The sequence below is a fragment of the Emys orbicularis genome, chromosome 5, assembly GCF_028017835.1.
Source record: "Emys orbicularis isolate rEmyOrb1 chromosome 5, rEmyOrb1.hap1, whole genome shotgun sequence".
Classification (NCBI taxonomy): domain Eukaryota; kingdom Metazoa; phylum Chordata; order Testudines; family Emydidae; genus Emys; species Emys orbicularis.
This window is the reverse complement of record NC_088687.1, coordinates 127,714,877-127,727,876: the sequence shown is the minus strand read 5'-3', so window position 1 is coordinate 127,727,876 and position 13,000 is coordinate 127,714,877. Positions and strand designations below refer to the sequence as shown.

At 42.3% G+C, this 13,000-nt stretch overlaps 1 protein-coding gene across 1 annotated transcript in view; it reads left to right on the top strand.

Annotated features, from left to right (window-relative positions):
* NSD2 (nuclear receptor binding SET domain protein 2) overlaps positions 1-13,000 on the top strand; it is a 153,338-nt gene that overhangs the window by 23,199 nt on the left and 117,139 nt on the right. The window contains exon 2 of the mRNA XM_065404982.1: positions 1,827-2,455. Within this exon, the coding sequence (XP_065261054.1) occupies positions 1,856-2,455 (600 nt within the window). The 5' untranslated portion in view covers positions 1,827-1,855. The remainder of the gene's footprint in view (positions 1-1,826; positions 2,456-13,000) is intronic.

Sequence of the window (13,000 nt, the reverse complement as noted above, 5' to 3'; positions counted from 1 at the left end):
GATGGATATGATTTGAATCTGATCTGATCCGATATAGCAGTTCCTATTTGATTTATGTCAAAGCATAACTTGGTTACCTTGTGAATAGATGTTCTAATTCCATTCATCCTGAATTCATAGCTGTGTTGTGCTTTACCAGTATTAATTATATATGAATCTATAATTAGAATACTGATCTGGGTCCTGCTAATGTTAAACTATGGTGTATGCATATAGAGTAGAGGTTCCCAAACTGTGGGGTGGCCAAGGCCAGCCCCCGGGGGGCAGGAAGGAAGTGCCACCCAGCCCTGCTCCACTCCCAGCTCCGACCCTGCCCCCAGCCTCAAGCCCCAGCTCTGCACCCAGTCCCAGCCTTGGCCCCTGGCCGCGGCTCCGTTCGCAGCCCCACTCCCAGCCCCAGCTCTGACCCCAACTGCGGCCCCAGCCTCGGCTCTCTTACCCCTCCCCCCTCGGGAGCTGTGGCCTGGTTCGAGGCGGGGGAGAAGGGGTGTGACGCTGAAAAGTTTGGGGACCACTGATATAGAGGTTTATGCTACAATAAAAGTGTCTATTTCCTACTGTTCTTCTCCAGAAAGAGAGAAAAGTAAAGCCGGTGCAGATGGACTGCTTTTCCTGATGCTTTCTGTTTGAAAATGTAGGGTTTTTAACACTAAAATGTGCTGGGTTTTCTTTTTTAAATTAATTTTTAAAACCTGTCTAGATATGATTATGCAGCTATAACTGCATTCATGTATAAACTTCTTCAAATCTCCTTTGTTTTGGGGAATGGATGTTACAAAATAGTGTAAAATCATAATAAAAAACTTCATTTTAACTCTAGGTTGCTGGTTTAAATTTTGCAGTTTGGTCATTGGCCTGAGGGAAGTGATCTTATTGGCATCCATCCAGTTCCTAGTGGACAAATATCCACATAATAAAACCACCACCATAAGTGGAATTAATTACTGACAGTCTTAGCAGAGAAACCAAGGATAAAGCATAAGGACTAATCTACACTTTTTCCCTAGAGTGGGGTGCTTTGATGGCCGGGTTGGCCACCATTTGCAATGTAGTGTGAAGTTTGTCTTGCCACTTCCCATAGTGTATCTCAGGAGTTCTCAAACTGGGGGTCGTGAGGTTATGTGGGGGGTCGCAAGCTGTCAGCCTCCAACCCAAACCCAGCTTTGCCTCCAACATTTATAATGGTGTTAAATATATAAAAAAGTGTTTTTAATTCCGGGGGGGAGGGGTCGCACTCATAGGCTTGCTATGTGAAAGGGGTCACCAGTACAAAAGTTTGGGAATCACTGGTGTATCTATTATGTGAATACACAGGAAACTTGAGTCTATGGGACTTCTTAATCTGGCACACTTTACTAGAATTAAACAGGTTTTTTTTTTACATAGTTTTGTTACTAATACCATGTTATGTTTAAATTTTTATCTTTACACACTTTATAATGTTTTTGAAGTAAATGCAACTGCTTGTGTAAATTATGTGGGAAGGATTTGGGCTGTAGATTATTAAAATTAATACTCTAAAATCACTTTGTTTTCCTATTTGGAGTTTGCTAGAGCATGTTTAGTGAAATTAGAATGATTTATTGTCAATTACTACTTGTTAGAATTTTTGGTACTTATGCACTGGCAATAAGTAACACGCACTGCAATGCTTAGGTTGCATATTCTGTAGAAAGAAATCTACATTTTTAAAAAAGAATTATTTAAAAATATTTTTGAGATTAAAACCTTACAGAAGCAGCTTTAACCAGGCACTAAAAATGACAATTTTTAGCATATTCTTCTATATTTCTGTATTTAAAAAAATCTTTTTATTTTTGTTACAGCAGTGTAAGACTGGAAAGATCTGGGCTGAATGGACTTTAGCATCAAAAGAAGTTCTCCTCTGTTAACTCGAAAAATTGCTAACCACATCAAAATGAAGCAGGTACCAGAGATCCTTGGAAATGCCAATGGGAAAACACAGAATTGTGAAGTGAATCGTGAGTGTTCTGTCTACTTAGGCAAAGCACAACTTTCTGCCACTCTACAGGAGGGTGTCATGCAAAAATATAATGGCCATGATGCCCTTCCATTTATTCCAGCCGATAAATTGAAAGATCTAACTTCTCGTGTGTTTAATGGTGAGTCCGGGGCACAAGATGCCAAGCTGCACTTTGATCCCCAGGAGATAAAAGGAGTTGGAACACCACCCAACACTACTCCTATCAAGAATGGCTCTCCAGAGATTAAGCTGAAAATCACTAAAACCTACATGAATGGAAAGCCTCTTTTTGAATCTTCCATTTGTGGAGACAGTGGAGCAGCTGTGTCCCAGTCAGAGGAAAACGAACAAAAACCAGCAAACAAGGAGAGGAGAAATAGAAAAAGAAGCATAAAATATGACTCCTTACTTGAGCAGGGTCTTGTTGAAGCAGCATTAGTATCAAAGACTTCAAGCCCCTCTGAAAAGAAGGTAGTAAGTCTTTTTTTTTTTAATCTTTTTGCCACTAGCCTTGTTTGTTAATCAGATTATTGCCGCTTGACCCATGAACGTACCAGGTGTTTTTATTTCAAGTATTGTGAATATGCACCTTCCCTCAAACAAGTTAGTCTTGTCGATGTTCTTAAATCCAGAGCCATTTAGATCTTTGGACCATCACACTGTGCCCAGTTCCTAATACCCTGAATGTTTTCTGGCCATTACTCTTCTATTTTCCCTGGCTTCAAATGAAGTTGAATTACTTAAAAAGACAAATGGCTAGAGTTGCTTCATTGTCTGCTCTTGAGTTAATTGCATAAACATAAGTTTTGCCTATTAAACTTCAGCGCATAACCTCTATGATTATGTTGTGGCTACCTTTTTCAGATAACTTTTTAATTTCTGATTTTAAGTTAGCTATATTTAACACAACTAAATAGGTATGGAGTCATGTTACATGTACTCATCAAAGGTTTCCATGTTTTTGCTGAACTTAATTTATTATTTCTATTTTTTAAATGTGAACAGTAGTGCTTGTTTAAATACAGTTCATTTTGTTCTATTTTAAAGTGTCAAGTGAGGAAATAGCTTCATTTTTTTGTTATTTCCCATTATGAGAAGAGAACCTGTTCTCATCACTCTCATAAAAGGAAAGTATCCCTGCAATACAGGTTCCATATATGTATGTATGTTCATAAGCGTTCAATGGCAAATTTAGAATAGTTTGTATAGAGAAATCAAGGCTAACATTTATTAGCAGTATGGCCAAAAGAAAGATGCTACTCTTATAAAAAGTTCCTTTTAATTAAAGTTATAAAATTAAATGATTATATATAAACACTTAATACATGATGGATTTATTTTCTATCAAGGCCATTTATTTTCTATCAAGGTCCTTTTTGCTGTCATCCTGGGCTTAAATCTGACATTACAAGAACTTTTTATATTTTGTTTCCTCAAAATTATTAAATTAATACCATGAAAAGATTTGCAAGTAATTTTTTTTTTAAGTTCGTATCAATTGGACCATTTTCATAAGTATCAGGAATGTTACTCATGTTCATCTAAGAAATTTTTGATCTAATATACAGGATGAATAATAAACATTAGCACTAAAACATTTCTAAGAATTTTTGCTGACCAAAAAGCATAAAATAGCTTATTGTGCTATACAAGTAAGTATATAAATGTAGCTAAATCTACTAAGTTAAGACTTGAGACTTAAAACTTTAAATTAAAATGTTAAGTTTCTCCAAAATACTATGTTAAAATGATCTCATTAGAAAGTTATTTCCAGCTACAGAAAATGCATAAAATGATAAAATAAGACTGTAACCGGTATCTAACAATTAAGCACAAAGTGAGCACTGAACGCAATCTTACTTCAGTGGAAGTTAATATTTGACTTCTTGGCACAGTGATCTCCATGGTTGTTTGGGACAGTGGCTCATGAGCCACTGATAGCTTTGATGTTATAGAAGTAGATTTGTGGCCCACTTGAACATATTCAGCAAACATCTCAGTCTGAGAGAACCAAAAAATCTGACATTTCTTTCTAGTTGTAGCAGACCAACTGATCGCTTTTCTATAAACCATCTTCACACAACAGCTTTGTGTCTATCAGCTGTAAATTTGGCCACTGGATCATGTCCCCTGCAAATTTGATTCTGAAGTGATCCGTTGATCATATTTGTGGATGACATCAACATTTGAGGTAGCAAAGCCAGGAGAGCAGAACCAAATTGTAAAGTGACCTGGAGAGATTAGAGAGCCTCAGGCAATAAGGAACAGAATACTTCAGCTGGCTGGAATGATTGCAGAAAGGGGTGGCCCCTCATACAGTTGGGCCCAGAGTCCCTTTTTTACTTGTCTTCACTTAACAATGCTTCCCGTATTTAGTAAGCTGCCAATTAAATGTGCTGTTTAGTGTTCTTACAGATAATTTAATCAAGATGTTTTTTAGGGTACTGAAGAGATGAGTTTTCTTTAACATCAGCTTGCTTCCTTCTCACCTCTCAATCCAGTGTTACTGTTTTTATAGCATGATTCCTTTTAAAACATACTATTTATGGTCCATAGTTCTGTTGTCCTACTGTAGGTTTTCTGTTCTTGAAATATTTGATTCATTATTCTATTAGGAACTGAAATTGAATTTTTTTTTGAGTAGTTAAGTCAATCACTTGCTTTACAGTTTTTTTTAACAATGGTATATTTCCTTTTTTCCAATCTGGTTCCACCAGATCCCTGCATTAAAAAAGACAATGGTTCAATAAGTTAGCTAGCTAACATCCTTAATATCTTATGTTGAATATCTAGACCAGGGGTTCTCAAACTTTTTTTCATAATGTGTCCAAATTCCATTCACATTTGTGATTCCCATAATCTGTCATATTTGCAGCCCTATAACGTTCTTGTACCAACCACAGCAGTTGTCGTTGAAAAGTAACACTAGAAAAGGATTGCATTTGTAGTTGACTTTAAGGTAATATAGCAGATTCAAACAAGGGGAGCCAGCCCCATGTGACCAAATGTTTTTTGTGGACCACCAGGAATTGCTCCACAGGCCACTGTTCGTCTGGAGACCACAGATGGGGAATAATTCATGTGGACCTCACAATGAGTATATATTCAAATTTTCCATGTATTCCCCTACCTGCTTATAATCAGCTATAAAAAGAGCTGTATTGGACTTCTACAATTACTTAATGTCTGTACAGCACTTTACATTTTCCAAGTGCTAGATAAGTGCCTGCTGCTTGTTGTATAGAAGGTTTTGGAGGAAATAAATTGAACTGCTAAGAAATTACCCTGTCTGGTGTTGCCCAGATAATTGGGACTTCAAAAGCAGTACTTCCCAACGATTATTTATTATCTACTGTTCAGAAGGTAGCATCATAAAAGCAACTGGGCCAGATCTCATCACCATTGAGGTAATACCATTGAGATAATACCATTGACTTCAATGGAGCTATGCCAGTTTACATCAGCTGAGGATTTGGCCCAGAGTGTTTAACATAAAGTGATGTATCATGCATATGCAAAGTCCAAATGATTGCGCTGTGTAATTTGTGGAGAGGCTTCTGATCTCTTCACTGATCCTGTGGCCTACCCCTTGTTATAGTCCATCTTTACTGCTGCAGAGTGTTTGAGACTCTAGGCTTCCCTAATAACTTTCTACTAAATAATTTGCTTTCCTCAAGGCCCTCAAGCCTTTCTTGGTGGTTCCCAAGAAAAGCAACCTCTTGAAATAACGCTTCAGTGCCCTTTTTTACACCGTGGCTATGGAACATCTTATGATTTTGAGGATTCAGGCACAAAGTAGATATGGTTACTTCCTGACTTAGGTGGAACTGAAACAACACCTTAGGTAAGAAGTTAACAGTTGGTTCTTCTTCCAGTAGTGTCCCTATGGGTGCTCTACTGTAGGTGTGTCTGCGTCTCTATGCTGCTGATCAGAGAACTTTGGTAGCAGGGTCCATTCAGCCCACGCATGAGCTCTGCCCTGGCTCTGCCATGAGGCTAACCAGTGTGCCCAGGTGAACCCTCCTCAGTTCCTTCTCAACTGCCCCTGGCTGGAGACACAGCTTTAGCTGTCTGTTTGCGGATTGTGAACTTTTTTAGAATTGCTAATTTTTAGCTTCCTTCTGAAGCCTCTTTTCTTTCTTTACTTCATTTACATTTTTATTTGGCTGTTGCTTAAAAAAAGAAAAGACTTTGTTCGTTCATCAAGCCTGGTTGGTGGGACTTCCCCGGGCTTCAAGAAAAGTCTGTGGCAAGGAATCTATCCCTTTGACTGACGGACACTGTGTGTCCGCTGCCTGGGGGAGAGAAACGTCCCACAGAAATGTGGCTTGTGTCAGCAACCAAAGCCCAGATCCAGAAAGGACAGAGAACTGAGGCTTAAACTCCTACTCATGGAGTCAGTCCTTCAACCACCCGAGCCATGGTGGGAGACCTCACCACAACTCTCTAGTTTGAAGGGAGGTGAGCCCAAAGGGACACCCACCAGCCATTCACGTAAGGCCTCTAAGAAAAGGTCTGTGAGTCCCCCATAGTGAGCCCCGATTGACCCGAAAACAATCAGTTTGATCAGTAATCATGGGTACTGACGGCACTGAAACCGTCTAAATCTGGTACCTAGGTCCTCATGTGGTACTGTCCCGACAGAGAGCGTCGGATTGCCTAAGGACCCAATGAGCAAGAGAAACATAGAAAATCCATCCTGGGGAAGGCTCTTGCGATATGAACATTGACATCGGTACTGCCTGTGGTACGCCAGGCACTGACAGACTATACTATCAGATCTGTATCACTGGCTCCTTTGGTACAGGCATCTTGGCACCGACAACCACTGCTGGTACTGACGCCTTCGGCGCCGCCAGACTTTGGTGCATGGCAGACTTTTTGGTGTCTGATGCGCTGGTACTGAGTTCACCTGGCGTCTTTGACTTGCCGATAACCTCTTGTTGTGCCCCCACCCTTTTCATTTTCTGAGTCAGAAAGTGAGCAAGAGGATGTGGTCTCCCGCCTCTCTTCTCACCTGCTGTATGATGCCCAATTTCACTATGGACCTCAGTCATATCGTTGTCCTGATCCACAGCCTCCCTGGTTTGGTCAGCTATCGTACCAACCACTGCATCCTTTTCTTTCGCAGTGACCCTATTGGGATCATTGGCAGGCTCAAAGACAACAGGCCTCCCATAGTTCCAGTGTCTCCTACCAGCAACCAGGGAGACATCCTCCTTCAGCTGCTGCTTCAAGGCCATCTGAACCCCCTGATCAGGCAAGAGAGGACCAGGAGGCTGAAGGTGAGGAGGAAATTACCCCTCATGCCCATTTCTCGTCATCCTCACCAGATGAGACGGTGATGTCCCCTCTGCCATCTATAACAGATTACTTTAAACTGTTCCAGGATTGGCACAGCGGGTAGCAGAGGCACTAAAGATACTACTACAAGAGGTGACCGAGTCACACCACAAGCTAGTGGATATTTTACGTTCTTCTGCCTCATCCAAAGTAGCCCTCCCTATTAACAAGACACTCTTGAATCCTGCCAAGATCATATGGCAGACCCCTGTATCTGTCCCACCGATAGGCAAGCGGGTTGACAAAAAATATTAAGTGCTGTCAAAAGACAGAGTTTCTCTTCTCCCACCCACCTCTCAATTAGATCATAGTGGATGCGGTCAACTCAAAGGGCCCCCAATTTAAATCCACCCCCTATGACCCGGACTGGAGGCGCTTGGATCTTTTTGGCAGGAAAACATACTCCTCTGCCACTCTTCAGTTCCTCATTACAAACTATCAAGCCTTAATGGCAAAATATAATTACCAGAATCACTTGAAACTGAGCTCTTTTATAAAACCGCTTCCTGATTCGCATAAGGAACAATTCAAGGCCATAGACAACGAAGGCCAACTGGTGGCTAAGACATCTCTCCAGTCTGCATTCGATGCAGCTGACATGGCGGCACGCTCCATTTCCACTGCCATCATGATGAGACCAGCCTCTGCTCTAGTGGGCATATGAAGGAATGGGACAACTGCCAGCACCAGTAATTCTTTATGCAATGTTGTTGGGCACCACTAGGATGATCACTGATAAGATGTGTGTTTGGGGAAAAGGAGGAAAAATGTAAGCCAGCAGGAAATCCAGGGATTGTGGTCTGCATCTACTGCATCCAGCAATTGTGGTCTGCATTTGGTTTGCCCATGAGGCTTTCAGATCCATGTGGGAAAGTCCCAAACCTCTGATCTCAGTTGATGTATTCTGGGATTGTATCCTCATTTCCTGCTCTGTGGCTGATTGTGACTCTGCCACTTGATTCTTACATTCACTGCTCCAGAAATGTTTCACCCAGTGGGAAAATGGCAATATTTTCATAGATTCTAAGGCCAGAAGGGACCATTGTGATTATCTTGTGTGCCCTCCTGTACTGCACAGGCCATAGAATATCCCCAAAATAATTCCTTGAGCAGATCTTTTAGAAAAAACATCCAGTCTTGATTCAAAAATTGCCAGTGATGGAGAATCTACCATGACTTGGTAAATTGTTCCAAGGATAAATTATTGATAGACTGAATAATGCCGTATTTCCAGTCTGAATTTGTCTAGTTTCAACTTCTAGCCATTAGATCCTGTTACAACTTTCTCTGCTAGATTGAAGAGCCTATTATTAAATATTTGCTCCCCATATAGGTACTTATAAATTGTAATTGTCACTCCTTAACCTTCTCTTTGTTAAGCTACATAGATCGACTCAAGGAGCTCAGTCAGTATAATGTACTATTTTGTAATGCCTTTGCTTTGGGTGCTTTCCTGGTTAGGTAGCAGATGGTAATGACCTCAACCATCTGTGGTTACTAAACATGTGGAACAGAGCCCATAGAATTTAGTATAGACAACTTTGTATGGATCCTTGCACCTGTAAGTAATCTCAGGCTGGATAAATTCTTGCAATTGAATTTCAGCCCCCTCAATTCAAGATAAACACTTCATGTTCTGGTGTCAAATGTGGTATTCAGTTAGAGCAGATTTTGGATATTAGGGAGCTCTTGTGGTAGCATATATGCAGTACACAATCATCAGCCATATGTAGCATGGGGAATAAAATCCCAGATCTTATCTAAATCCCCCTACCCACGGTTTTAATCACAGAATTAAGTGCAAATTTTCTTTTGGTAGGTGGTAGTAGTAGACCTTATTTGGTGTACACTGACTAACAATTAGAATCATAGAAATGTAGAACTGGAAGGGACCTTGAAAGGTCATCGAGTCCAGTCCCCTGCCTTCACAACAGGACCAAGTACTATCCCTGACAGGTTATTTTGCCCCAGACCCCTAAATGACCCCCTCAAGGATTGAACTCACAACCCTGGGTTTAGCAGGCCAATGCTCAAACCACTGAGCTATCCCTCCCCCTTAGAAGGAAGGTCTGGTTCCATGTGGGAGTGGTGAAGACCTGTAAGCCACTGTTGCCCTTCTCCTGATGTTAACTTGGTCAGATCCTCCCTGGAAGCTGAGAGGATGATAGACTTTGAGTCTTCCTCAGAATTCTCTCAGCCATCTGTAACAGTATGAAAAGGTCTTATTGTCATAGAGATATTTCTAGTACTGCAGATACTTTGAAGATGTGATCGTTTTTTTGGTTCTTGGGTTATGGAAGAGTTTGTGTGCATTTACTCTCACTGTTAAATGCAGTTTCCCAGATTGTGGTTGTTTCCCCCACATTGCCATCCCTGAGCGGCAAAGATGTAGCTTGCTGTGAAGAGGCACTTACTTCATATTTTCAAGGTTAACCATGCAGTCTGTAGAAAGTTCTGAGGGGTAAACTGTTCCATTCCTTTCAGTGGTGGTAACTTAGATGCCAGTGATGGTACTTGAAATGTTAGCATTGTTAACCATTTCACTATTAATCAAAACAAAGAGGAAGTGTATTATACGGATCTACACAATCTACTCTTGAGTGACGGCTCATTTTGGATAGGCTTTTAACAACACACAGCAGAATTTGGGCTGAGTGTAATAGATTTAATTTTCCTGAAGAGGGGCTCAGCTTTCAAAAGTTTGAGAAAATTCTGGTTTAGTGGCTGTATTGTAATAACTATTGTTTTTGTGAATGCATCCAACGATTGTTCATCTAATAGGCTTATTTTATAAAAGGTTAACGGTAATATGCTGTCTGAGTGGGGTTGGACTTTGGTGTCTCTGGAATCCTTCATTTAACCAGAAGGGATCAGTACAAAATAGCGTTGTTAATGACTTCACTAATTTCTGAATGTGTTGGCGGGAGAGTTAGGGTTAGAGTTTGTCCCTGAACTGTGCACTAATCTAGGTCACCAATCCAGGACACCAATTTTCTGTTCTGGTCCCTTTTGACTGTTCTTTCTATTACCACCTTAGGTTTTGCAGTTCTCTGTCTCCTTTTTCCAGAGCACCCACAGTGAAGGATCTTTCCTATGCTGTTCTTATATTTTTTGTGCTTCTCCAGCAAAAGAAGCAGTGAAATTGATATGAGGATCACAAAAGGTTGCTTTCAGCTGCTGCTCTTGCTTGTACCGTACTTTAGGCATAAGCATTAAAGACAGGATCCTTCATAGAGAGGTTCTGGAATTGTGCAGTTAAAAAAATATTTAAGGGATAAAATGAAGGATGGTTCTTAGAGTGCTTGTCCGTATATATTCCACTCTTGGTGGTGCATTTGAGCTCCATGCTCTTGATCAAAGTCTTTTAGTCACCAGTGTCTGTTGAGACTGTGTCGCTTGTGCACTCATGCACATGTAACCCCCCCACACACACCCACACCCACACACCTGAAGGCATAAAGGGTGGAATGGGGTCAGCAGGCACTCAGTTTCTTCTTTACTGGCTGTGACTATTAGACAGAATTGAAAGCCCTGTCTCTTGCACACTTGTGATTAAAACTGATTTTTATATGTAGTTGCCTATTTAGTATAGATTACTAGTTAGTTTAGGTTAGCTTTTCTTACTTGGTTTCTGTTCTTGGTAGTTTTTCCTCTTTCATTTACCTGGTAGTAGGCTTCAGCCCTTATGTCTGCTCAAAAACTGCTGGGATTCAAATACTGCCTCTCATGTGAGCAGCTATCCCCCTCTGTGGTGGACATACTAGGTGCATGTTGTGTTTGGGTGAAGGACATATCAATGACAAATGCTTCATTTGTTAATCCTTTTTCTAAACGAACCCAAAACCAAAAGGAAATTCATTTAGGCTTTTTCTGCTGGACAAGTCGATGAGGCTGGCCTTTGATCCAGGTAAGCAAGGTCCACCTGGATCTGAACAGTCCTCTACCAGAAGTGCTCTGACTAAGTGCTATGATCTCCTCTAGAGTCCCAGTTCCTGAGAAGCGGTTCTCTCCTGCTTCCACGGCTAAGCCCTTTTTCATCAGCAGAAAGAGGTAGGATGCAGTTCTACTCTTGTAAAGGCCATCATCTGAGGAGACTGTTAGGCATGGGCCACCCCCTGGCTCCTCTCACGGGGTAATACAAAGCCTGATGTAGGTCCTGCATTCCAATTTCTGTATACCAGTATTGGCCAAGGAGCACCCTCAAGTGTTCTCAGCTACTGCCTGCTGGGCACTTGGTACCAAAGACAAAACCACCTGCTCCGGTTCTGATGACCTCAGTACCAACCTTGTCGGCGTAGTCTACTCTGGTACTGACCACACTAAAATTTCTGCTTACGGTACTGACAACCTTGACACTGAGATTCACAGTCCTGGGAGATCTGCCTTCTCTGAGTCTCCGCTGTTATGGACACAGTGAACGTTCTCCACAGGTACGGACCATGAATTTTTCTCCGGCACTGAGTATGTCTGTGATAGCTATGAAATATTTTCCCAGCTCAGGTCCTGGGACTCTGACTAATTCGGTACCTCCATTTAAAGTGGAATAGTTATTCTTCTTTGAGTTCTTTCCCTATGAGTGTTCCACTTCAGGTCCACATGTGCCTCTCAAGCCCTTAATCAGAGATGTTCAGCCTGCACATGCGCTCTAAGTTGCCTCATGCCAGACATCAAGGTTATGTAGGGGTGCATGAGTGAACCATCCTTGTCAACTGCCTCAAGCCGAGACAGAGCCTTAGCGTGTCTGCCTTGAGCATCCCTTAGCCCAGAGTTTCTCAACCTTTTTCTTTCTGAGGCCCCCCAATCATGCTGTAAAAACTTCACGGCCCCGCTGTGCCACAGCAACTGTTTTTCTGCATATAAAAGCCAGGGCCAGCGTTACGGGGTAGCAAGTAGGGCAGTTGCCTAGAGCTCCACACCACAAGGGGCCCCACAAAGCTAAGTTGCTCAGGCTTCAGCCCCATGTGGCAGAGCTTGGGGCCCTGGGCTGCAGTCCTGTGTGGCGTGGCTTTGGCTTTCTGCCCTGGGCCCTAGTGAGTCTAATGCCAGTCATGCTTGGAGGACCCCCTGAAACCTGCTCGTGCCCTGCCCAGGGGGCTCCAGACCTCTGGTTGAGAACCACTGCCTTAACCTATTTTTCCTTAGTTAAGATAATCTAGTAGTTGTTCATATAGTTATAGTTAGTTTGTATAAGGGATTGTTGCATTGTTTTTGTTTTCTCCTTTTTTTCCCCACCAAGCGACTTGTTTTCTTGGCAGGACATGCCTGGTTCTCTGGGCTCCAAATGCTGCCTCTCCTGCCAATAGGCAATCCTGTATGTCAGGGGTTCTCAAACTTTTTCTTTGAGCCCCCCCCCCCCCCCCAATTTGTTATAAAAACTCCATGGCCCACCTGTGCCACAACAACTGTTCTTCTGCATATAAAAGCCGGGGCCCGTGTTAGGGGGTAGCAAACAGGGCAATTGCCCTGTGCCCCATGCCACAGGGGGCCCTGCGAAGCTAAGTTGCTCAGGCTTCGGCTTCAGCCCCAGGTGTCGGGACTTAGCGCCCCGGGCTTCAGCCCCAGGTGGTGGGGCTTTGGCTTTCTGCCCTGGGCCCCAGCAGGTCTAATGACAGCCCTGCTTGGCAGAGCTCCAGAAACATTCTCGTGGCCCCCCAGTGGGCCATGGACCCCTGT